The 25,530-nt window shown below is 37.8% G+C and overlaps 1 protein-coding gene across 1 annotated transcript in view; it reads left to right on the forward strand.

Annotated features, from left to right (window-relative positions):
* Positions 1-25,530, forward strand: part of KPNA3 (karyopherin subunit alpha 3) — a 53,670-nt gene that overhangs the window by 23,377 nt on the left and 4,763 nt on the right. Inside the window, exons 3-16 of the mRNA XM_054068198.1 lie at positions 9,731-9,820; positions 10,019-10,048; positions 10,151-10,203; positions 10,608-10,703; positions 12,898-12,983; positions 15,879-15,965; positions 16,367-16,536; positions 17,641-17,685; positions 20,389-20,520; positions 21,667-21,795; positions 23,518-23,622; positions 23,759-23,830; positions 23,931-24,093; positions 24,988-25,082. Of these exons, the coding sequence (XP_053924173.1) occupies positions 9,731-9,820; positions 10,019-10,048; positions 10,151-10,203; positions 10,608-10,703; positions 12,898-12,983; positions 15,879-15,965; positions 16,367-16,536; positions 17,641-17,685; positions 20,389-20,520; positions 21,667-21,795; positions 23,518-23,622; positions 23,759-23,830; positions 23,931-24,093; positions 24,988-25,082 (1,353 nt within the window). The remainder of the gene's footprint in view (positions 1-9,730; positions 9,821-10,018; positions 10,049-10,150; positions 10,204-10,607; positions 10,704-12,897; positions 12,984-15,878; positions 15,966-16,366; positions 16,537-17,640; positions 17,686-20,388; positions 20,521-21,666; positions 21,796-23,517; positions 23,623-23,758; positions 23,831-23,930; positions 24,094-24,987; positions 25,083-25,530) is intronic.

A 25,530-nucleotide genomic window follows, 5' to 3' on the forward strand; every position in this document is an offset into this window, starting at 1 on the left:
AGTCTTGTATGTGCCAGTAATATGTGAGTGAAAATGAGGAAGAGGAAGCCTTTGAGCTGCCAGTGACTTTTCACTGAAAACAGCACATGCAAAGATCAGTTGCCCAGTTAGCAAAGCCCAAGTGCTGTATGTAGGTCAGACTGTAAATCAGAGTGAACAGCAGCTGCAGAACTCAGATATGGGCAGTTGTGCTCTTACGGAGTGTTTGGTGAACATCTTCCAGTACAAAGACCAGAAGAAGTCTGCTTTAAAAAGAGATTTATCATGTGTCCGAGTTGTTTACGTGCAGCAGATGAACTGGTGTTGGTGGGCACATGGTTTGCTAGGGGAACTCTGTGGCAGAAGTGAGGCCATTGGTCTGGTACAGAATTTGGGGTGAAACGTAAATGGATATATTTTAGTAAGCTCCAGCAGTGGAAGGGATCATCTGTAATGTCATTCCTTCTGTCTTCATCCTTATGGTTAACGTTGCTACCCTAGCATCAATATGCCAAATTCTGGAAATGTTTGTGTTGGCATGACCTTAGTAATGCACCAATGCCCCTTCAAAACCAATGTGTGTCTTCCCTTTATCCCAGCTGTTCAGATGCTGAGTGTATGCCGTGCTTTTGAAGGAAACGGGCAAATGGAGCATATTCTTGATGTGTACATTTGAGTTGCTGCACTGCCATGGGTTTGCCTTTTGAATATGCTTTTGTATAAATCTGAAACAAATGGATCTGATGACGTTGTTTACATCTCTGATGTGTAAGATTGTGATTTTTTTTTTATTTATTCAGTTTCTGCATTTATTAGTGAGGTGTTCATTCTTTTGAAATTACAGGCATCAAGGTGCATTTGCAACACATTGTGTTTCAAGAAAATGTTATCGCTACTGACTGTCCACATACAGCACCACAGCTCTTATTCAGAAAGAAACTTTTTTAATTATTATTGTACGAATAACTTATTATTTGATTAGGAATTAAGCTAACAAAGCTGTCTCTGATCTAAAAGGATGGCAGTCATCTGGCAGAATCCCAGCCAAAGCAGAGGTTGGCACGGTGAGCCAGTCAGATGATACTCCTGATGGTCAGGTGCTTGATTCTATATGGGCCTTGCTGAATGTGGGTTTAACATGTTTTGGAAATAGACCTAGCACGCTTCTGGAAAGATGGTCCATGGCTCTATTGTTAGTGCTACAAAGTGCTTAAGAGCTTAAAAAAATCTCTCTTTCCAGACAGTCGAGGTAAGGATGTCAATATTGGTGATGGAGACTGTCATGGGATTTAAAATGTAAACTTCTCGGTGTAGTGTCTTTGTGAAGTCTGATTTAGAATGTTTATCACGTAATTTTGGCATTACAGAAATCTGAAGGCTGCTCTGTTAGCAACAGAGACCCTTGAAGTAGTTGGTTAACCTAGCTGATCAGTCTCACTCTAAAAGGGGAATAATCATTAGGATTCAGTTTAAGGTTCCATACCCAAATGAGGGCTCTAACACCATTGCTGTGAGAAATCCTTGTGTTCTACGTGCTTGGCTTTCTATGAGGAGGAAGCTTGACTTGGGTGGCTTGTATGCCTAGCAGGTTGTTCATAGCCAGGTCAATGCTATGGTCATTGAGTTAGATGCTGCCCTTCAAAGAAAGCCTTAGCTCTCCTACTCTCAGCAGAAACAGAGGATCCTGTCCTTTTTAAGGCCTGCTAACTAACTGGAGTCCTGAGAACTTTAAGGATCTCTCACAAAGTTGTGGGGTTTTTTTTTTTTGCTTTCTTGGCAAACTAAGCTGCCTCTTGGTGCTCATAGATGTGAGCTCACGAAAGCTCTAATTGCCAGTTAACTTTGATGCAAGGCAAAGCAATTATTTGCTAAACAAGCGTTGGATTAAGGAGCCATGGGCATAGGTCTTTTTACCTGTTTGTCTGGCATACTGTACTTATCCCTGCTTTGATCTTGCTTAAATAAGATTACTTATGTTCGTAATAACTCCTAAATAAAGTAGTGAGCCTTGAAGAAAGAAGTTTATCTTCATCTTGCTGGTAGAACTAGGAAAGTGTTTTTTCTGATTCTCAGGAAGTCTGAGAATAGAAAAGAAATCACACATCTTTAGGTTTGGGATAGTAAGACTTGCTTCGGTTATACATCTTTTCTGGTTCAGTGTGAATATATAGCTCTTCATTCACTGCAAAGTACATTTTTTTAGACATAGGTCTACCACCTTCAAAGAAACATCTGCAGTCACAAGGAGACTGAAGCACTATTAGTGTGTTCTTCTAGGGGCTTCCCTTTCTAGTGTTGTTAGCACAGATTCTTGGGATAGAACTTGCATTTACCCTGCCTTCACTGATTCCTAAAAAAAAAAAAAAAAAGACCCTAAGAGAGAAGAATCATATTCTCAGTGTTCTTCTGGAGACTGTTGAAGAAAGCTATAAAGAAATTCCTTGGAGGCTTGTTTGAATCCATTTGAGTAAGAGCATGCTTTTGCCTAATGTAACCGGCCTCAATCTTGGCATTGTTTGCTTGGGACTGTTGGGCCACACACTCGTGTACACGTGTGACTCCTTGATTTTAGTCAACCTGCTCATCTTCTAGCCAAACAGAAACATTGTGACTGCTGTCTCTTGTCACAAAGGTGAGTTGGCAGAACTCAAATGCAGAAAAGTTCCCTTTGTCTTCTAACCATGTATCTTTAGCTATGCTCTCTATATGAAGAATAGTCGTGGAATCTGTTAGACTGCCTTTGGATGCAAGGGACCTAATCCATTAAGCAGGTAGGGTGTAATTTTGATATCCATACACTGTAGGATCACCAGATGGACCTGTTCAGCCTATTCACAGTTTTACAGGTTTGTTTTAATCTCTCTAGGTGTAAATGAGTTCTAAGACAGTGAATAGAACCAACTAATAGTCCTTTCCCTACCATTTAAGAAATTGAATCTTTCCCCAGGTTCATATCCAAGACCTGTTACTAGAAATTCACTCAGGCTGGATAGCCCAACTAAGAAAACTTTGATTACAAGGATAGTCAGTAGAGGTTTTCAGAGCCATGTGTTCATCACGATGAGGTTGGAGTGGTAGGCACTTTCTTCGTTACAGACTATGATAGATGCTTTCCGCCACCTTCAAACCAAAATTGGAGATCTACGTGTAAGTTAAATCTAGAAGTTCAGCTTAGTCTGTTGCAGCAGTAGCAGCTTAAAAGGCACATCTAGAAAACCTGAATCCAACCTACCTCCATCACTAACCTTATCCTTTAGTCTTCTCTACGATGCGAGAGCAGGAGAAACAGCTGCTTGTTGTCATCTGTGATAGCTAGTGCTATGTTGAGGTGTTCTTGAAGTTCTGCTCTTTGTCCACAGACAACTCAAACATCTTAACCCTCATGACAAAAAGAGGCTTCTTACTAACCTCTTAGTTCCTAAACCTTTCCCTGACCTGGAGAAGCATTCTATACTGGTGTTTGTTGCCTGTGGGCAAAGATTTTTTTATTTCTTTTACCTTTTTCTGATCTTGAAATTTTCCAGCAGAGTTGGAAGTTGCTGAAAAGCATATGTAAAGTAGTATTTAATCTTTCACTGCTTCTTTAGAGTATCCAATTGGCCATGTCCTATAGTACCAAGTGGAATGCAGCACATAACTTAATAGAGATTGTCTTTTCCCACAAGGATTCTTCTCTTGTTAATCGTGTTGTCTTTGAAACTTGTTTGCATTGATAAGTGTTTTTTTAAAATTCTATGGCCATCTCCCAGGAAGTGTTTGGATCTGCAGGATTTGCGTATTTACTGTTCATGCAGCCTTGCCTTCCCACTGTCAGTGAAGCAAACAAGATGGGGATCTGTGATCATCAGGCTGGACAAGGAAGTGCACTCATGATACCATTGCTGTTCTTTCTAATAATTTGGCATTTTTGCCTGGCATTTATGTCCAGAAACCTTTTGTTTGTGTGGAAACCTTTGTATGCTGCTCTAGAGTGATCTCTACCAGCATGTTGACAAGCTCATAATCAGCAGTCAGCTGCTGTTTCTCAACTTCCAGGCTTTATTGCATGTAGCCCATGTGGTTCAGGCAGTGGTTGAGGATCTTCCCTTTTGAAGGAAAGATGCTTGATTTTGTTGGTGATAAGATTTTAACCATCACCAGGGATTTCAGCCTCATGCCCCACTTTGAAAAGTCTCTCACCAGCCTTTGAGTAGAGCAGTTGTGTCCAGATCTGCTCATTTGTCTTCAGCTTCACCACAAGAGCCTACGGAAGAAGCTGTTGCTGTGATTTAGGCAAAAACTTTTGAGTTTGTCACAGTACAACAAAATGCAAGCATTTTAAAGTCATGCCAAGGTGCAAATCATGTTCTTTTACCTTATACAGGGGTGTGGTCTGTTACTGTATATAGTGGTTTAGCTGTCCAGGAATTGGACGCCTTTGCAAATGGACAGATCTGTTTCAAATAGCCTTAGAGGCAATTGTTGGGACTGAAAGGTTCTGTGAACACTTTGACTTCATAAGGAATGCTAATAAGAATAGCTTTTCCTTAAAGAAATTTTTAGTGCTTCTCAGTAAGTACTAGCCTCTCTTCTTCAGGCTGATCTGGGAGCTCTTCTGTACGTGTCCTTGATGTATTTTTCAGCCATCTGCAGAGAGTGAGTAGTTGCAGGAATGTTCTTGCTCGCTCTTTGACAGGCCCAGGCAATGTTTTCCTGGAGCCCTTTGCGCCACTGTATGACTGACAGCCTGAAAGTGTCTCCTGCCTTCACAGAAATTTCGGCATCAGCCCTGTGGTCAGTTATGTCCTGTGAAGTTCATCTCTCTCTCTTAAGGAGGGTAGAGTTTCTCAGCATTAGAATATAAAAGCTTACTCACACTTACCTGAGTTAAAGTTAACATCAGGAAGCAATCTCTTAGGTATGCTTGTGTTTCCAAAGGGTTTTAATAGTTGTGTATGCAAGTATAAAAGGTCTCTAAGGAACTATTAACTTGCTCAGTTATGCTGTATCTTATGGCCACCTTTAATATGGAAGGCTTTTCAATGTTGCTGAATCTTACCATACTAAGATTTCTAATTAATCCAATGCAGTTTTTCTCCTGCCAAGAGACTCTGTCCGGTAGTGGAATTTAAACTTAGGTTATGTATGTTTGCTGGGCCAGAGTTTGAAACATTGTTCCTTTGTTACCACCTTCACTGTTAGTGGCCTCCCAGTGGAATGTCTGCATTCGGGATAGCTGCAGAACTCTTAGCTGGAGCTTCATTTTCTTTCACCTCTTAGCCTGCTGCCATCATTAGGAGAACAGTCCTTCCGTGTGTGTTCATCTAGGGATTCACTGGACTCTTCTCCAGGAAGTGGAGTTATTGTGAGTAGAACTATTTTGCTGTTTGGAGATGCTCACTGCATCAATTAACTCATGACAATTGCTTGAAGGAGAGAGACAAGCTACTTATCTGTTACTCTTCTTTTGTAACTGTGTTCATTCACAACCTGACCTTCTTTCCTCTATCCAAGTCCCTGAGAGATTTCTAGGGAATTGGAAGAACGTAAAAAGAAATGCATTCATCACCTATTTTATGGCCACAAGCAGAGGGAATTTGTGCACGTCTCTCTAAATAATATTCTAGGAAATAATTTCGGCTAATGGTACTTGTATAGAAGCAGACACACTGTGAATAAACATGAAGTGTTCTTTGAATAATGATTACAGGCAGGTAGTCTTTCTGAAGTTCTTTTGGTGAAGTGACGTGGAATAATCCAGTGCTTTGTCCATTGGCATGCTTTAGACTTACTGCTTGGTGTTTGTGGAAGGTCATTTTCCAGCTGTTTGGCTGCTGAAGGCCATGCAGCTTTTTCCTGCCATTCTGTGAGGATGCTGTTCAGTCACCCACAGTGACTTTGCTTTGTTCCAGCTTTATTCCCTGTATTCTAGCTGCCACCATCCTGGTATTCCTGGATATTTGAGAGAGGATTTCAAGATACATCTTCATTCTTGCTTTCTGGAGTAACCGGATACCATAGCCCTTATGTTACACACTAGTAGAGGCACAAATCTGACAAACACTGAATCAGAACGATGTAATTGTATATGTTGAAGAGACACACATCTGTAGAGGGATATGCATTCATGTTCAGTACCATGGTTGTTGCAGTGTGACTTTGCTTTTTGCATCCAAAAACTTCTAGATCTTTCAAGCTAAAAAATGCATTATGTGGTTTCAACTGTTCCTGATTAGTGTCTTGAGGGTGGATGTAATGTGCATGAAAGATGCAGCCCACATGTATATGAATACAACTACCTGAAAGGAGGTTGTAGGGAAGAGGGTGCTGGCTTCTTCTCTCAAGTGACAGGGAACAGGACAAGAGAAAATGGCCTCAAGCTCCACCAGGGGAGGTTCAGGCTGGACATCAGAAAAAAATTTTTCACAGAAAGGGTTGTTTGACACTGACAGAGGCTGCCCAGGGAGGTGGTTGAGTCATCGTCCCTGGAGGTATTTAAAAGACTAAAAGACGGGTAGATGAGGTGCTCAGGGACATGGTTTAGTGGTTGATAGAAATGGTTGGACTTGATGATCCTGGCAATCTTTTCCAACCTAGTGATTCTGTGATTCTACGAGTATGTAATATTCTTACCCATTTTAATAATGTGATCTTTGTTCTGAGTGGATACCATCTATTTAGTGTCAACACAATTGAGAAGGCTTTGGCCTTATTTAAGTTTCCACTTAAAATAGCAATGAAGTAGTATGGTTTTAAATGGCTCATCTGTACCCTCTATGTTTTGGAGGGATTTCAGTTACAGCTCTACAAGGTGTACGTTCTGTGCTAGTATAGATGCTTTTGTGGAAAGCAACACAGAATGGTGGTGTACCAGTTTCTTACCTTGAATGTGGGGAGAGTTCCTTAAGGTCAGAGGAATCAGTGATGGGGAATCTGCTAATATATTCATAAATGGGAGAATCTACTCTTTAAGCTCTTGAGAAGTTTTGTCTTTTTTTAATGGCGGAAGAAATGTGAAAATAACAAATGAGATAATGTGACATTTCCTAACTAGAATTTTCTTTTCAGTAAGTTCAATAAAAATAGTTTGTTTGCTAAGTTATTGACTATTATAGATATTTCATCATCTTTTCAATCAAAGAATCTGCAAGATGTCTGCATCTAAAAGGCTTTTTACAGAAATCTAAAAGTAAACATCACCTGTCTTAATTGCAAGATTTGCAAAACACATGGTTGATACTGAATCATTTGTTTGAAAACCAAGTGTATATATAACTAACCGAATCTGTGAATAACAATTGTTACAGCAAATGTGTTTTCCAAAAAACCCACAAAGCTCTTTCTCTGAATTTTGAGTGTGAGATGTAGAAAATCCCACCAAATTCTTTAGGCAGAGCAGGATCAGAAAGCTGCCTTGTATGACAGTAGTTTATTGCTAATGACAGAAACTTGTCCTTCCCAGTAAAAGATATAATATCAACCATTTAACTTCCTCCAGCAGGTAGTTGGCAATGGTTCTGCACTAAGACCCAAGTTCCTTCATGCTTTGCTTTTTCAGTAGACAGAGTGTGCTGGGCCAGCATGCGCCACCCTCATAACTAAAGGTATCTCCCTGTACATTCATGTACTTCTTGACTTGCTCAGCACTGTGAACTGTGATGATACCTTTGGGTGGGAAGAGAAGGGCAGTAGAACTGGAGACATCGTGATGCTCCTTCAGCTTCACTCCCATCTCCCAGAATTGGCTTATTTTACTGTAGCAGCACAGCTGGTCATCTAGGAACCATCCATCCAAGGCAGGAATGAGGCCTTTCCTCCATAGCGAGATGTCTGTAGTACTGTTCTAGTTTTGGCCGGCATGGTTGGTTTTCTTTCTGTTAGCTGCATAGCACTGTGTTTTGGAATGAAAATAATGCTGATAACACACTGATGTTTTTAGTAGTTGCTAAGCAGTCAAGGACTTTTCAGTTTCTCCTTCTGGTCTGCCAACAAGAAGGCAGGGGATGCACGGGAATCTGGGAGGGGATGCAGCCAGGACAGCTGAACCACACTGGCCAAAAGGATATTCCCTGCCGTACAGCATCATACCCAGTGTTTAAACTGGAGGACGGGGCCGGGGGCCAATGATTGCTGCTCGGGACAGGATGGACATTGGTCATTGGTTGGTGACCAGTTGTATTGTGCACCACTTCTTTTGTTGTTTATTAATTTTATTATTATTTCCCTTTTGCTGTTCTATCAAACAATCTTTATATCAACCTACGAGTTTTGCTCAAGGTGAGCGAGCAGCTGTGTGGTACCTAGTTGCTGGCTGGGGTTAAACCACAAGAAGTAGCTGTGCGCTGAAGAAAGCTGAGCTGGGCATGAAGAGAGCCTCTGGAAATTGGGTTCAGTCCCTGCGATTGCTGAAGGGTAGGCTGTGTTTTTAGACAGAGAGCACGAAAAGGAGTTGTACTTGAGCAAAGCCAGATTGGCTGGTGTTGAATGATGTTTGCAGTGCCAAGTAAGTATGCCAAAATGAGAGAAATATATTGCAGGTCTTTATGGTAAATGCATCCATTGGTGTGTTCCTGCCTGATGCAGTTTGTCTGCCTAGCACTGTTTTCTCAGCATTTAACTGCCTGCTTGTTTCCATCTTCCTTCTGTCCAAAAACACTTGACAACAGAATACCTTTACTGTTTACCTGTGAGGAGGTTGCTTTTTTCCCTAACGTACAGCAAAATGAAATATTGGGGACTCCTTCAAAACATGATTCTGTTTAGAGGCTTTTTTATATAGTACAGATAAAGCATGATTTAATACAACATCTACTTCAGTACTGTTTGGTAATCAGAATTTTTTTTTGAGACTGAAAAGCCTGCTTTCCTTGCTAGTGGAATAGATTTGTTCTAGGTGTTACAGCTGTTTGTTACACCTTTTCTGTGTTTTGCTTCATTAGAGAATGAAATCTTATTGCGCTTATTAAAAAACAAAACTAGGCGCACAAAGGTGTTCAGACATACATGTTGCCCTTTCTATCTTTGATTGTGCTTCTAGAAACACCAACTAAAAAATGAAGTCTAAAATTTGGAAAAGACTGCTTTGTACTTTCGGAATGATGCTTTTAAAACATTTTACATTTGTAAAAAAGTACATTTGGATACAGTTACAATTGTTTATTTGATTACTTTCTTTTTTTAAATTAGGGTTCTAGGTGTTTAAATATTCTAATTAAGCAAGGTAGAAATGTTAAATAAATAATTTACCACTGAAAAGGTAATTTTTTCTTCAGTAAATCCTTAAAGGAACTTAGGCTGGAGGGTGCTTTGTTTTAAGTCTGAAATTAGGCTAACAGCATGAGTGGGAAATACTCCAAGTCTCAGTGTACATGAAATGCACTGCTTTACACGCAAGATGAAAATACTTGTAACCAGGGAACTTTGAAGTAGGTTTAGCTGAAAAGTAATGTTACACTGAAAAATAATTTCTGTTTTATGTGACTAAATGTTAATGTCATGCAGATCTATGTGTATTGTAAGTGTCTTGTTAGAAAATTCATTCTGAAACTGTACACTTTAATTCATTCAAATGTCACGGATTGACATGGTTTTATCTGTGATTAGCAAGCTGCTAGATTCTTACATCTGAAATAGTGCAAATTCTGTTTGCAGGCACAAATGCCTTTAAAAACCCCACAGTCTTAGCTGAACAGTTATTTTGAAAGGGGCCATTATAATGTCACCCTGTACTAATGAATATTAAGTGTCTTTGTTTTTCGTCATTCCTTTACAGAACAAAAGAGATGAACATCTTTTGAAAAAAAGAAATGTTCCACAAGAAGAAAGTTTAGAAGATTCTGATGTTGATGCTGACTTCAAAGCAGTAAGTTCCTTCAATCCGGAATTACTTCTAAAACTTTGATTTCTCAAAACACCTATTTTTATTTTAACACCAAATCTTACAGTTACTTGAAAGCAAAATTATGAAGTGATACGCTGTTAAGTAGTTTAATTGTATTAAATGTTTAAAAATAATGTAATGTAGCAACAAAATTGCTAAAACATTATTTTTCTTTTCCAGCAAAACGTAACACTAGAAGCTATACTGCAGGTATGTTACATTTAACTATTTTTTTTTTTTTTTTAATTAAAAGTGCATGCTCTGTGAATTTTTTTTTTTTACTGTTGGTTTTTGGTTTGCTTTCTTTTTCAGAACGCCACAAGTGACAACCCAGTGATCCAGCTGAGTGCTGTCCAGGCTGCAAGGTAAAATTAAATAAAGGCACAAGAGAGGGCCTACGAGAAAGCTGGGGAGAAACTGTTCACAAAGGCTTGTAGTGATACGACTAGCGGCACTGGGTATAAACTGGAGAGGGGCAGATTTAGACTAGACATAAGGAAGAATTTCTTCACCATGAGAGTGTTGAGGCACTGGCACAGGTTGCCCAGGGAAGCTGTGGGTGCCCCATCCCTGGAGGTGTTCAAGGCCAGGTTGGATGGGGCTTTGGGCAGCCTGGTCTGGTGGGCGGTGTCCCTGTCCATGGCAGGGTGGTTGGAGTTAGATAATCTTTGAGGTCCCTTCCAACCCAAACTATTCTATGATTCTGTATTTCCTATACGTTTTTATTTGATGAAAGTTAATTATTTGACTTTTACATTTAATTTCACAGAAAACTCTTATCCAGTGACAGAAATCCACCTATTGATGATTTAATAAAATCAGGAATTTTACCAATTCTGGTAAAATGCCTAGAACGGGATGATAAGTAAGTATACTATAAAAATGTTCACCTTTATTGGAAGTCTGCATCCTAAAAATAATTCTCAGTATTTCAGGTGAATTTGAAGATTCATAGCACCATACAGTCTAACACAGTGGATCACATTCCATGACAACAAACTATAAATTCTCTAGGAGTATTTATTCTGCACTGAAATATCACTTTATTTTTTTAAACTTTGCATGAGTGTATCCAGCTAAAAGAGGAAACGTTACTGAATTTGTCATTGCTTTTGAATATTCCAGGCTTTTTTTGTTACCTGTTTTAAAGAAACCTTTAAAAGACATAACCTATCTCAGACATATTGTGTGTCTTTATGTAAAGGCAGAGAACATGCCTGGTTGTGAACAGGGCTCTTCTCTTGGCCAGAATACATATTCTACAATCCATGTGCCCTTATTCAGATTGATGGGGATTGACACATTTGAGGTAAATGTTTTAGCCTGTCTTTGGTCTCAGGCAGCCATAAATGTATTTACAGTATTTCCATTTTCAAGATTATTTTTGCAGCCATGAGAGCTAGAAACTTAAAAAAATGCGAATTGGCATTTTGGATATAATTTGGTGGTTGCAAAAACATGAAGCGTGAATAGCTTTGTTTCTAGCTTAAACAAAACAGTTGCTTAGAAGGCAGTTGGCAATAATGTTCAAATCAGGAGAGCCATTTTAAAATGAGTCATGAATGCTTGTCTGCTTTAGAAGTAGATGGTTCAGTGCTGAAAGAATTCTTTTAATTTGAATTTTCTGTCTAATTTTTGTATGATTTACCTTTGTAAATATTTAATAAGCCTTTTGAAATTGAACTCACCATTTTCTTAAGCAGTCCTTTTAATTACGTTTGCTGTATTTAGGAGAGGTAAATTCTGCAAAGACTTTGTATAGCAGATTGTTAAGGCTGTTGTTCATTATAACTGAAAGCTTATCACATGAGGAAGAAAAGGAGGACTGACCTAGAACTAGAATTTTAATGCATTTGCTCCTAGAATGTATGAGTTTATAAATAGCTGCTGGCAGGTACTATTTGTTTTTACAAATCCTTATTTACACTTCTGGGGCCTTCCTATTGAATTCTTTTCTGTTCCCATCCCCACTAAAACCTTAAAATGCTTTGGGAACTAATGTGCAAAAAGCTTAAAGGAAGCAAGTGCAATGTGTACATATATAAAACATAATTGATAAAGACCCCCAAAAGCAAGGAAATGAAGACCTCACCTAAGAGTAGATAGACTTTGCCCCTCCCAAAGCCAGACACTTTACTGTTACACCATCCACCATAACCTGTAAACTTTAACTTTTTGAACTCCTAACCTTTAGAATTTCCTTGATCAACAGTTTTCATGCAAACTGTTGGCATAGACAACAGTTAACAGACATCTTGGAAGAGATCTTCCCCCAGCTTTTGTAATGTCTGTAACTAATTTTATCTGCATTTAATATTTCAGTTTTAATACAGGTCTGATGCTGTCTTTTGATACTGATGCTAGATCTTGCATCCTGATGGAACAGAAGAATGTCTTTATCTCAGCTTACACTTGGTCTGGGATATAATATTAGAAGGGCCAAGCTTTTATTTATTATAGTCAGACATGCATAGCCTGATCTAGTGGCATGTCCCTGCCCATGGCAGAGGGGTTGGAACTAGATGACCTTTAAGGTCTCTTCCAATCCAAATTATTCTATGATTCTGTGGTTAATTTATTGAGAACTACTCATGGCAGCAAGATGGTTGCACTTTCTTCACTAAATATGAATGATGTTTGGATCAGCTGGATATGAAGGGCTCTTTGTTCCTCGTTTGAGAGGCATAATTAAATTTTGTGATAAGGGATGCTAGAAATCTTTTATACAGGAGATAACTAGCTGTCTAGCAGTCAGCTTCATTGTTTGGGAAGTGCTTCGACAAGTGTTACTGCTCTTTTTTATTATTATTATTACTAATACGAAGTCAAAATGATGGACAGTTTCCAATAGGTCATAGTATATAAAATCTGGTTTTTTTCTTACAGCTGGTCCTCTGAAACGTCCAGGCTTAGAGGGTTTTTTAAGAAACTTTTAGCCCTGTGGCACTGCTTAAACATAGAATGTTTCGGGGTGGATACAGCTAGTAATGTTGAAATGAACCATAAAATAATCTGTGTATCGTGTTTCAGCTTACTACTATACAATTATTTCATTACAGTCCTTCATTACAATTTGAAGCTGCATGGGCATTGACTAACATAGCATCAGGCACTTCTGTACAGACTCAAGCTGTCGTACAGTCTAGTAAGTATTACAGGGTTTTGGGGCGTGGTAGATGTTGTGGGGAAAAGGGAATATTTGGATAACAAATACCATCTGTTATCAAAGCCATTAAAATAATAAATGCATGTCTATCATCTTTCTCAAAAAAATTTCTACATGTGCTCTTAAACATTAATCCGTTTGTCACTGATGATTAACATTGAGGATCCCAGACCTGGTTTTCCCATAAGGAAGATAAAGAATGACAGATGATACCATGATTGTGACAAAAAATGTTAGTCCTTTCTAATTCTTGGGTTGATTTCTGAAATCATGTACCATTAATTCCCCTGTGGCTAAAACTTATGCTGGTAAGTAATTCTTTCTACCTCAAAGGTATGTTCGTAAATCTTATTAAAGTTTTTAAATACATATAGTTATGTAAGGTTGCCCATTTAAACACAGAGTTAAAAAACTTGCCATCCTTTCTTTCACCATTTAATTAGCATCTCCTATGCACACTGTATTGTTTGTGCTATGTAGTTTCTTGCTTAACCAGCCAATAAGACTTCAGTTATGAAAAGAAATAGGAAATAAACTTTGGAGTTAACTGAAGATAAAACAATGATTTTTCAGGACTACATATATATAGCTTTTACGTATCAGTTGCCTTTATGCAAAATACAACACTTTGTCATTAGACAGGATACTATAGATAAGTAATTTTATAATAAATTGTGTCTCGACTTACTCATATTGAGTTTTTTTAATATGTGAAAATGGTGACTTATTTACTTGATTTCCTTTTTTTAACATATATGAACCTGCATTTCATATCAAATGCTGTTTGGTACATTTTAATAGCTACTAAGATATCTTACTAATTGTTACGTTCTACACAGAGAAGATATTGTGTTAGTAGAATAAGAATGCTTATCAAAATGAGCTTTGGATAAAAATCTAAAGCCTTTATAAAAAAAGATAAACATCTTTAATTTGTTTCAAAAAATCCTGATGTGATTTGGGAACCTCTGTTTTTAGGTTGCTAATATTTAAAAATCGATTCCCAAGTTCATTCATTCTTCCCAACTTGTTCATTGGTTAGTGATTGTTTTCTTCCTTTTTCAAGTCCCACAGCGTTATCACGTTTGAAGGAATTAATCTAATGAAAATGTTGTTTATAGTATTAGTTTTGCAGAAAAAAATCTGGAAAAAATCTTGAAATAAAAAAATTAGAATGAAAATAGGTGCAGCACAGCCATGAGCATTGCTGTTACCTGAACAATTACTAGAAGTTCAGGCTGGAAGATGTCTCCCAAAATCTGTTTAGCTAATGCATGAAAAGAATAAAATGTGGGGGAAAAAAAATACTTCAAAGAAGCAAAAAGCATTTTCCAAGCTGTTCTATTGAAGAAAAAATTGAAAACATTTAGTCTAAAAGTCTCGCTGCTTTGGCTGGGAGATGACTAAGGGAAAACAGCGTCCAACTCTACTCCCTTTAGAGAAGGGATGGTGTGAGGAAACAAAGCAATAGGCTCTTGCAGCTGTAGAAGAGACTGGTTCAGCCTAAATACAAAAGAAGGCTGCATCCTGGAATCGTGAGGGACAGATGGCAGTTGGAAGGCCCGGCAAAACAGAAGTACTATAAGCACAGCACAGATCTTGTAAGGAGCCAATGCGGAGCAGAAGTAATTAATTTTTTTTGAGAGCCGTAGATCAGATAGCCTGTAACTCATGCTTTCATAGACTGTCCACCTGCCAGAATGCTGATATGAAATAATTTCATTCCTGCTTTTGATAACATACCAGGATTGTAGTCTAGTATAAACTACATACTTGACCCTGCTCTCTGAAATATGTTGAATACATGTATGGCTGAAGTGGTAATCTCAGTAATCACTGAGAAGGAAGCTGGAATATTCTACTTGAGCTAATGGAAGTGAGAAGGTTGTTACAAGAAGTGCCAGAGTGTTCTTAAGCAATGGTGTGTTGCTGTCCCTCCTAACTTGTCAGTTGTAGGCAACTGCTGAATTATTCATCTGTGGTGGGCAAGGAATTTTAGGTTGTCTTTATTCTTCATCACTGTATTTTTCAGGAAAATGCATCGAGGGTTTTGGCTCATTATTACGTGTTAAATTATCAACAGAATATTGATTCACAGTTGCTCACAAATTGTGTTGCAATTTTCTGAAGCTAATCTGACCAGAGGAAATATTCTTTTAACAGCATATAAATTGTTCTCTTTTACTTCGCTCAGAAAGACTATAGGATGTATATCACCATATATAGATTTAAAAAATTGCTGGAAGAATTACTACCTTTCAAACAGTATGGGTTGTCCAAAGGAAAGTAGTTGCATGGGAATAGTAGATGGGTGGTTTCTTAGCTCTACTAAATGTGTTTGATTCACCAGAGACTGATATCTAAAATCGGTATCGCTTCCTTAATCTGATATTTTGCCTGTGTTATATATGAGCGAATTAAAACGTGTTAGTATTGGCAGATGGATGTAAATCTCCACTGCATGTAGAAGCTGACTATAGCCACCTCTTGGGAGGAAGCTATTTTCTTTAAGTCAAGATGTGGAGGACATTTGCATGAGTAGGCATGTCATTCTGCTAGGTATGCTTTGTGAATTACCAGGACATGAAACCTTGCACCTACATTCCTGAGGCTCTTGCATATCACTTTGAGAAATGTAGGGAAATGTTTGCGTGTGGGGAGTATTGTTTGAAAATTGCTTGTTCTCGGGTCTGTTTATTTCCACTCTCTAGATATGTGCAGAAATGTTTAACGGAGGTGTTTTTATGCTCTTCATCATAGAAACATGTATCTCAGTACAAGGGATGGTAGTGAAATTGTTTTGGATTAATTGATGAAAGTATTGCGCGTATATCATGTTCCAGTAAAAACAAATCCGATCTTTGCATTCTGTAGATGCAGTACCCCTCTTCTTGAGACTACTTCATTCACCACACCAGAATGTTTGCGAACAAGCTGTCTGGGCTCTCGGAAATATTATAGGTAACTCCTGTTGTTGTTGTTATAATGATTTGAGTTCAGAGAGCGTTTAATTTTAGAATTTGACTTTTTGAACATTGGCATTATCATATGAGACTATGTTTCCTCTAAATTCCGTGGCTTATTGTAATTTTTCATGTGGCTAGAATTACAAATATACATCCTATTTTTTGTTTTGAAAGAATAGTATCACTTGCTACACAAAATTTTAACAGGATAAATTTGTGTCTCGTAAAATATACATACATATCTGTACGTATGTATATTTAACTGAACACGAACCATTGGTGGTAGACTATTGTTGAGGAAACATAGAATTTCAGTATCCCAACATGTCATTGCATACATTTCAGGATTTCCCATTTGTAATGTAATTCCTTTTACAACAATTTTCATTTCTGTAGGTGATGGTCCTCAGTGTAGAGATTATGTCATATCACTGGGAGTTGTCAAACCTCTTCTGTCCTTCATCAATCCCTCCATTCCCATCACCTTCCTTCGGAACGTCACATGGGTCATTGTAAATCTCTGCAGGAATAAGGACCCCCCACCGCCTATGGAGACAGTTCAGGAGGTAAATAAAAAATTGAGACAGATAATTTTTTGTATACTTTTGGCTAGAGGCCAAGTGTTTTACATTGTCATACTATGAATTTATGCATGATTTTGCCACTGTCTTGTGCCACTTACCAGTTGTTAAATGAGGTAAGTTGACCAGTTTGGTGCTTCTGACTAAGGCTGTAATAAAGGTATTTGTAACATCTGAAACTGAGTAAAACTGAAGGCTGATGAGCCATATATTAAAATAGATGCAACAAAACATTATCACACTAGAAAGTGTTAACGTAGTCAGCACTTCATCATTTTATCAAAAAAGGCTGCAAATGCGATTCTATGTATAGAATTATTCAAATGTAATTATTTTCAGTAAGAGGAAATGTTAGTAAATTAGGGAATGTAGTGCAGTTTGTGTTTCGACTAGCTGTGAATGTGCAGTCAGTGTTGAGTCCCTGCTTGAGAAGAGAAGCATCTGAAAATCGTTTTAAACTGGTGTTTATAAATAAATACAGTGTTTATAGAGTCAACACAGCTAGTGAAGTGATGCTGTTTGGCTGGTCCTATAGTTGTAATGTATGTAAAGTTCTTCATTTTAAGATAAATTTCAAAGTGTAGATACAGGTTTTGGATCCATGTGAAGTATAATATTGTTAGCAACTAATCTTTAATGAAATTTTAAAAATGAAGCAGAGACTGGGGAAGCTTTTGCAGGAAATACTTTACCAAGTAATAATACCCTAAGCAGTCTTACCATGGCTCAGTTTTATATTTTCTCCATATGTGAATACAAAAATATAATTTTACTTTAACAGAGTTTTATGTATTGATATTAGGCTAATATTTTTTATTGTATTGTGTGGTAAAGGCACTTCCAAAATAACAGGAGTTTGTCTTAGCTGTGTTGTTCGCTTGTTTTCCCTCTATTTATATATATAGTACTATCTTGTATTTTAATAAATTTTAAACGTAATGTATGTATCTTTATACATATTTTGAGTGAATGACCAGCTACTGGACTGTGTGTGAATGGAGTATGTTAATGAACTCTCAAGCCAAGCTTGGATTCATGATTGTACAGCCAATTTTATTCTACTGTAATGACTGCTGAACTTCTTTTCAGATTTTACCAGCATTGTGTGTTCTCATTTACCATACAGATATAAACGTAAGTAATTTCTAATGTTTTAGATATTTAGATTCTTTGCTTTCTCTAGAGGGAAAATACTGCAAGGTTGTATTTAAGTGGCAAACTTGGTTTGGTGTGTTAGTTTATGTATAAGTAGTAAATGCACAAATAAATGTGAAGACTATTATAATTATAGCCATTATAGACTATTATCATTATAGCCATTTTTGAAATATCTTTTTGAAAAGATATTTTCTTATTTTTTTTTTATTCTTTACCTTAAACTTTGAAAGGGACCTCGAGCAGCCTGATCTAGTGGGACATGTCCCTGCCCATGGTAGGGGGGTTGGAACTGGAGGAACTTCGAACCCAAATTGTTCAGTTATTCTATGAAACTATATTTTAAAAAGTCCTGTCTTGCGGAATTGAGCACTAGAAAATTAAGGTTTTACCTTAAAAAAAATTTTTAAGGCTTTACCATCACTTCGCTTTGATTCTACCCCGATTTATCCTTTTGCATAGATGCTGTATAAGGCATGTGTAGGAAAAATACATGTAATTCTACATATTTGTCCAAATGAATATTGTAATCATATGGGTGAATATGACTTTTGTAACCTGTTTCATGCCTGACTTTTGCCTATTTAATTAAAATAGCATCCAAAAATATACTTAAATACGCAACAGTAACAACAAACTATTGCTTTGTGGCTTCTTTAATGATTTTTCTTCAGGTTTTTTAAACTAAACCTTCAGTGTTTCTTGCATTGCTGATCCATGAATTCATTTTCTGAATAAAGACCTAGAGGCATGGACTTCCTCCTCAAGTCTTATAATTGGGATTTCAGGATCAAAGAGCTGTGTAACTTAAAGGATACTGAGCTGTTCTCCTCCTCCTGTCAGGATTTCGTAATGTCTTTAACTCTTGCTCCCTATAGTCATCCTCCTTTGATTTAGGGAAGCAGGAATTGAAGCCTTGTGGTGGCTCTGGGGATGGAGCATAAGATTGGTAGAATTGTCTGCTGTTAATTCCATGCTGTGGTACTGGTGTTTCTGTGACGCCTTTAGTGGTGAAATGGGCTTGGCTCCACAAAATACATATTTGCAAACAGTTTAATTTGGGATTTTGCCAGGTTTTTCCCAGTGTAACGTGAGTGGGAGACAGCACACGGTGACTTCCCAATTCCTCATTTGGACAAACCTGAATGGAAATTCATAACAAAACCAAACATACTTCTAACCTATAAAGGCTTCTTTTCCGCTGTCAAATTTGAGAAGCTTTTGCAAGCAATGATTGTGTGAGAGCTTCTTCAAGTAGCTGTGAGACTGTGATGCTGGGTTTTGACTGATCTCAATTAGGGTGTCCATCTTTTTGATCCTGATAGTCAGGTGCTAGTTTGGAGGTACCAGTCTGGTCCCAGCCTCTCTGGACTGGAGCAGCAAACCTATCTTTGGAGATGAGTCAGTGATGCAGGTAGGTCAGCCAATAGTCCTATGAGCACTTCTGGCGGCTGCTGCTCTCATCACCAACAGGGCTGTGGGGCAACAAGCTGGTGAGGCACCATCTCTCACTGCTTCTGCTGCGATACTGGCTCCACTGCAGCATGTTCTGCTGTCCCTGTGGTGTTAGCAGGTGAGGTCAGCAGCAGGCTTTGTCAAGAAAGCATTAGGTCTGTGCTGTCTCGTCCCAGAGCTGCATGGAAGCAGCCTTTGGGTCAGGACTTCAAAGTCCTTCATACATTTAGGTGCTGTAGTGTTTAGCTCTCTTAATAGCTGGAAATTTTAAAAGGATGTCTGTTTTAAAAGTAGAGTAGATCTAGGTACCTTGACAGATGTTGTCCTCAGTGGGGTCCAGAGTTTTCTTCCTGCAGTTCCTAACATCATCTCTAAGTAATGGGTTAGCCCTCTTCGTGCTGGCTTTATTTCTGCTTCAGATACTACTTTTCCATGACTGTAACTTTTGTAACTTTATTTTTTGAGGGCTCTCAAATCATGCTTATCCAAATCATCAGTGACTTAGTATTTATTTTCTTTAAGGTGCTAAGATTGTCTTGCATGATAGTAATTTCTTTGTGGGTTTTCACATTGCTTGAAGTTGCCACCTTACAGTAGTTGCTAGTCCTTTAGTTGGTGTAAGAACTCTTTTACTTTGCTGTGGGTTTTAATCTTAATATGAAGGCAAAAAGACATACGTCCAGACTAGTTGGCACTGTTACTTCAGAACTGCATGGTGGATCAGAAATGATGAGGTGTACGTAAATGGATTAGGGACTAAGGAGTCTTAGGTATTCTGTAATCAAAAGATAGCACAGCCAACAAGTTATAGCAGTACTAGGGGCCTGGGTCGATATTCTCTTTAGAAAGTTATTGGCACAACCACTTATCTATCTGAGCTGTTTGTCTATCTTTGAAACGCAAATCAAGTCTAACTGTTTACCTTTGTGAGATGCTGTATGCTGTTACTTTTATGCACCAGAATGTGTTATTCAATTAAAATTTTTGAGAGAAGACATATAGAAATTATTATTATGGAACAAATGGCTCCATAATGGCCCCAGTTTTTGTAGCTGTACATAGTAATGTAACATTTTACTAATTAGGTCTTGTCGTGATGTTTGAGTTTTTTCTTTAACTAAACTGCATGCTCTTTTTTCATCGTATGGAATGTTGATCACTAAATTAAGACTCCATTACATGGATTTTACTGTTCAATGTATAAACCATGTTCTTTCCGATTTGTAGATCCTTGTGGATACTGTTTGGGCTTTGTCCTACTTAACAGATGGTGGAAATGAACAGATACAAATGGTGATCGATTCAGGAGTTGTACCTTTTCTAGTTCCACTTCTGAGTCATCAGGAGGTTAAAGTTCAAGTAAGTCCGGTTCAGTTGCTGTTGAATAATCCTTTGTAAGCATTTTTCTAAAACATGTGCCTTAGTGTATTTATTAGCGGAATACTGAGATGAGCACCTAGAAGTACATTTGTTGCAGGTAGAACTGAACAAAAAATGTTGCCTAAACTGGGGGAAAAAAAGGTTATTAGAATAAAAGACAGTTGAAACAAAACAGATGTAGAAGGAACAGGTTAAACATTTACTTCTGTTGTGTGATTACCTTTTGTGTGCCTTCCTTTTGTAGTCTTAAAATATTTAATGACACCAGGTTTTACATTTTCCGCATTTGAAGTTAATATGCACTTTTTTCTGTTGCTGCTTACATGGTTGTGCATATTCAGTCTGAATAGCTTATGGAAATAAATTCATATTTTGGGACCTTTAGAATGTTAAAATATTTACAGGTGCTAAGTCCTTGTAGTAAAGTAAATTTCTAATTAGCTACAGAAACTGAGCTTGTTTGATTAGTTTCAAAGACAAAGGGAAAATGAGAGTTAATTAATATGTGCTTGATTTTTGTAAACCAACCATTATAATTGGGAACTTTGTACGTATCTGCGCATTAGTTATGTTTGTTCAGTTTGTACTTTGAGTGAGACTTGGCTGTCTTGAAATTTGCCAGACCAGTTCACCTGGTGAAAAGGAGTTTCTCCAGTATTCTGTCACATGTAAAGCCTTTGCTAACCAATACATAAAGATATAAAATCCATTTCTGGAAGTCAATAAAAAGAAAAGTTGTGGGGTTTTTTAATTCTGAATGGAGAGCTGAATGGGGAAGTAAGCAACCTTAGCAGACATAGTCAAAGCCTAGAAACAGTTAATGTAACTTAGATGAGGTACGTGTTGAATCAGCTCTCCTGTTGTTTTAATATTCTTTAATTTCTTATCTTTACACTTTGAGTTGAGCTGCAGTGCACCTATTCACTAAAATGCTATACTATGAGTTTCTATTTTGATAAAACAGTACTTGTTTTTAGGATATAGCTCTGAGGATGAAGTGCTAAACTGTATTTTCCTAAGTGGCTTTATAAAGAGACATCTTAAAGTTATCTTTGTTTTAGCATAAGTGATAGCAATGTCTTTAACATGCAATTTTTTTTCCCCCTTCTCACTTTGGATGTTCAGACAGCAGCGCTGAGAGCAGTAGGCAACATAGTAACTGGTACAGATGAACAGACACAAGTTGTTCTCAATTGTGATGTTTTGTCTTACTTCCCAAATCTCCTGACGCATCCAAAAGAGAAGATAAATAAGGTATGATTTATTTCTTCCTAACTTAATGTTTTTGTTTAAGGAATAAATAGTAGCCTATACAGAAGAGTATCTTACAGCTATTTCCAGTGCATGAGCAAGTTTCTGTAAACGTGCAGTTTTTGAGGCTGATGAGGACAGGGCTAAAGCTGAACAACATAGTGAGGATCCATACATTGGTGTTGGTGCCCAGTGCTTTTGCGGAGGACTGATGGGTTTTGCTTTAGAGTGTGGTGCTTTTTTTCTTTCACTTGTGAAGTAAGTAACTGGATACCTTGCATTATATTTTTTCATAATTAAAGAGCGTTAGTTTTGCTTGAGTTCAGTGAGTTGAGTAAGACTGATTCAGTTCTTCCACTCCACCTTTTCATAGTGGAGTTTGTTCTCTTGCTCATCTCCACCTTCAGGGTTGTAGAGAGTACCGCTGTCCTTTTCTGAAGACTCTCCCTGCATTTCCTTTCCTTCCTTTTGACAGAGGTAGTTTCATTGCTGCAAGGACTGGATGGAATAAGGGGAGTTAAATGAAAGTGATTAGTGACCTCTTTTTCAGAGCTGTATTTCATATTGTCTGATTTTTTGTTTAATCATTGTGCCATCTTCCACTGCAAAGACGGGGCTGGCTGAGGAGGCAGCTTTTTTTTGTTCAGCTTGCATGACTCCCCCACTTAGGTTTCCCCTCAGTGGTATGCTACGTGTGAGGAATCTGTTTCTTCAGGCCCTGAAGAAGTTGAGTTCTGAAGAAGATACTTCTGACAGTTCAAACTGCTGCAGTTTGTTTCTGCCTGCTCTTATAGCTCTCTCAAAAGAATGATGAAGCGCTGTTTTTGAATGCCAAGAAAGGAATTATTTTTGTATAAGGGGAGTCTAGAAGTGCTTTGAGTTTTAAGTGTGTTGTGAGGGACAAATAAAAACAAAAGCATCCCTGAAAAATTGAGCTCATTATGATTTTTCCCTGCAGTACTTCATAACTCACTGGTTGCCATATCTGTTTGCCTTTTAGTTAAGGTTGGAGCCTTTTTGAGATGTTTGGGATAGCCTTGACAAGTTGTCCCTTTGTAACCAAGGGTTTGTAACTGCCATTAAATCACTCTTAGCTATGCTGAACTATCCAAAGGAGATAATTGCCAAGCGAAGCAGGACTGAGAGTCCTGCCTGATACTTGGATGAGCTTAGTGAGCTCCACTTCACGTTTGGGAAAAAACATGGGAGCTGGAGTTGGTCTTCCTTGTTTCAGCACAGGAAGCTACTACTGAGCTGTCAGTAGTAGCACTACAGGACAAGTCCTTTTTTTATAGGAGGTTCTACCAATTTTCCTATTTTCTTTGCAAAACTGGTTGTTTAAAATATGCTTAAGACATTGTTTAAAAACTGAAGTTTAAAACATGGCTGTGACTCCCAGCAGTGCGAAGTGGATATAAGGTTTACGTCGGGATTGCTCCCGATGTATGGAGACATTCCTTGTGTAAGTAATAATCTGGCCCCATGAGTTAATCATACTAGATTTACACTGATCCCTTCCCTGTCTGGCTTTCACAGGGCAATAAAAAAGTTTGTGTGCTAGAAGTGCTTTGGGGAGGAAACCTGGAGGTTAAGTTTAGTAGTTGGTCACGGTGCGATATTAGGTTTTGAGATGATTTTGTTTAGTTTGGTGGTTTGTTGTTTTTTTTTTTTTATCTATTAACTATTTTTTAAAAGTGTTTGCTTTTTTGTTTTGTCCAACTGTAGGAAGCAGTTTGGTTCCTTTCCAATATCACAGCAGGAAACCAGCAACAAGTTCAGGCTGTAATAGATGCTGGGCTAATCCCTATGATCATACACCAGCTGGCTAAGGTCAGTCAAACTATCAGCTATGCAAGTTGTCATTCTCTTTTTATAAATCTGACACAAGGAGTCTGTGATTTTAAGTAATAAGCTTGACAGATGTTTCCATGCTGATTTTAATGAGCTATTAATTTTATTTCTTCAGGGTGACTTTGGAACACAAAAAGAAGCTGCTTGGGCAATTAGCAATTTGACAATAAGTGGGAGAAAAGATCAGGTATGTGTAGTGGGATTTCGCATTGTTGCTGAAACATCGCACATGCAGCCATTTGTAAGAAGCGCAGTGTTGAAAGCAGTTTTTTTTTTTCATTATTTAGGTTGAATACCTTGTACAGCAAAATGTAATCCCACCATTCTGCAATCTACTCTCAGTAAAGGATTCTCAAGTGGTACAGGTGGTGCTGGATGGTCTGAAAAACATCCTGATAATGGCTGGTGATGAGGCTAGCACAATAGCTGAAATTATAGAAGAGTGTGGAGGTAAATGCTTATTAGACTCCTAAAAATTTTTATTTGCTCGATATTATTCTGTCTTCCCCTTGCAGCTGTTGGTATTTATTACAACATTTTTTTATCATGGGTTATTTGAATAAGCAAGTGAGACTTTTGTAATGAGAGAAATCACTTTTTTTTTCCTGTTTACTTTGGTTTGGGGAGCGTCATGTTAGAGAAAATCATTGAAGAAGTTTTCTTTAGTGTTTTAGGTTTAAATGAGAATTGTAGTTCTTTTCGTTTGATTATTGCGTATACTTCATTCTATGGTAAAACACACAGTTCTTGCTTTACTTTATTGCCTTGGCAGTAGTTGTTAGGATGATAATTTCATTACAGACCAAAGCAGGACGAGGAGTCAGGCTTTTGGTTATTGGAACCCAAATTTGAACAGATGCTAATTAATGTATTATAGTAAGCTACCAGTAGAGGGATGCTTAAGAACTTCTTTACTGGGAAGTTTTTTCCCTTGTATTATGCCATACTCAGTTTGAAAATGGAACTAGGGTTTTAACCTGTTCTTTGGTGTGAGACTTTGTTGCCTTTTTGTTTTAAACCTGTATGCAACTCACAAATGAAGCCACTTCCTTCTGATGGTATACAGGAAGCACAATGACTGGAACAAAAACTATGTAGTAGCTTATGTATGTAGTTTTATCTAAAAAGAGAGAAACTTCTATTATTCCTTCCTCATAAAGTGTGATATTCCATCACATACAAAGGTTCGCAAATTGTGTTAAACAATATTTGCAAACTGAGCTGAGCTACATCTTTTCTAGTGTTTTTCAATAGTAATGTTTCATTATTTTCCTTAGTTGTTTTCAAAGTAGTCAATAATTCAGTTTAAACTTGCAAAACTCTTCTCCATTTTCTTTCATGCAGGGTTAGAGAAAATTGAAGCCTTGCAACAACATGAGAATGAAGACATTTATAAACTAGCGTTTGAAATCATAGATCAGTATTTCTCTGGTGATGATGTAAGTATGCTAAAGATGAAAGAGTGTATGTGCTATCCTGGTAGCTTAGTAAGTACATTGTCATTGTTCCTCTGTTCCAAATGTCATGTACGTAGTTTATCTGGGAAGTCAGATTTCCTGCTCCTTTTTCAGTGCAGCTTCCATTAATTGAAAGTCTTGGAAGAGTTTCTCAATGCCAAGAATTTTCTTCAGCAACATCAAGATAACTACTCTGATTTTTGTCTCACTGATGTGTAAATTGACATGTGATTACTTGTGATAAGGATCTAAACAGTTCTGTGTTTTGGTTCTCCTTTTTACTTTCTTCTGTGTCACTCTGGAGCGGGGAGCGGATCCCTACTTTCAGATAGATCACTATGTCGGCTCTGTAGTTGCTCAGTCCAGACTCTGCACTGAAAAGAATCATCAGAACTGTAACACGTTCTGCAACTGATTGATTTAGACCACC

The sequence above is a fragment of the Cuculus canorus genome, chromosome 1 (assembly GCF_017976375.1).
Source record: "Cuculus canorus isolate bCucCan1 chromosome 1, bCucCan1.pri, whole genome shotgun sequence".
In the NCBI taxonomy this organism is placed as follows: Eukaryota; Metazoa; Chordata; class Aves; order Cuculiformes; family Cuculidae; genus Cuculus; species Cuculus canorus.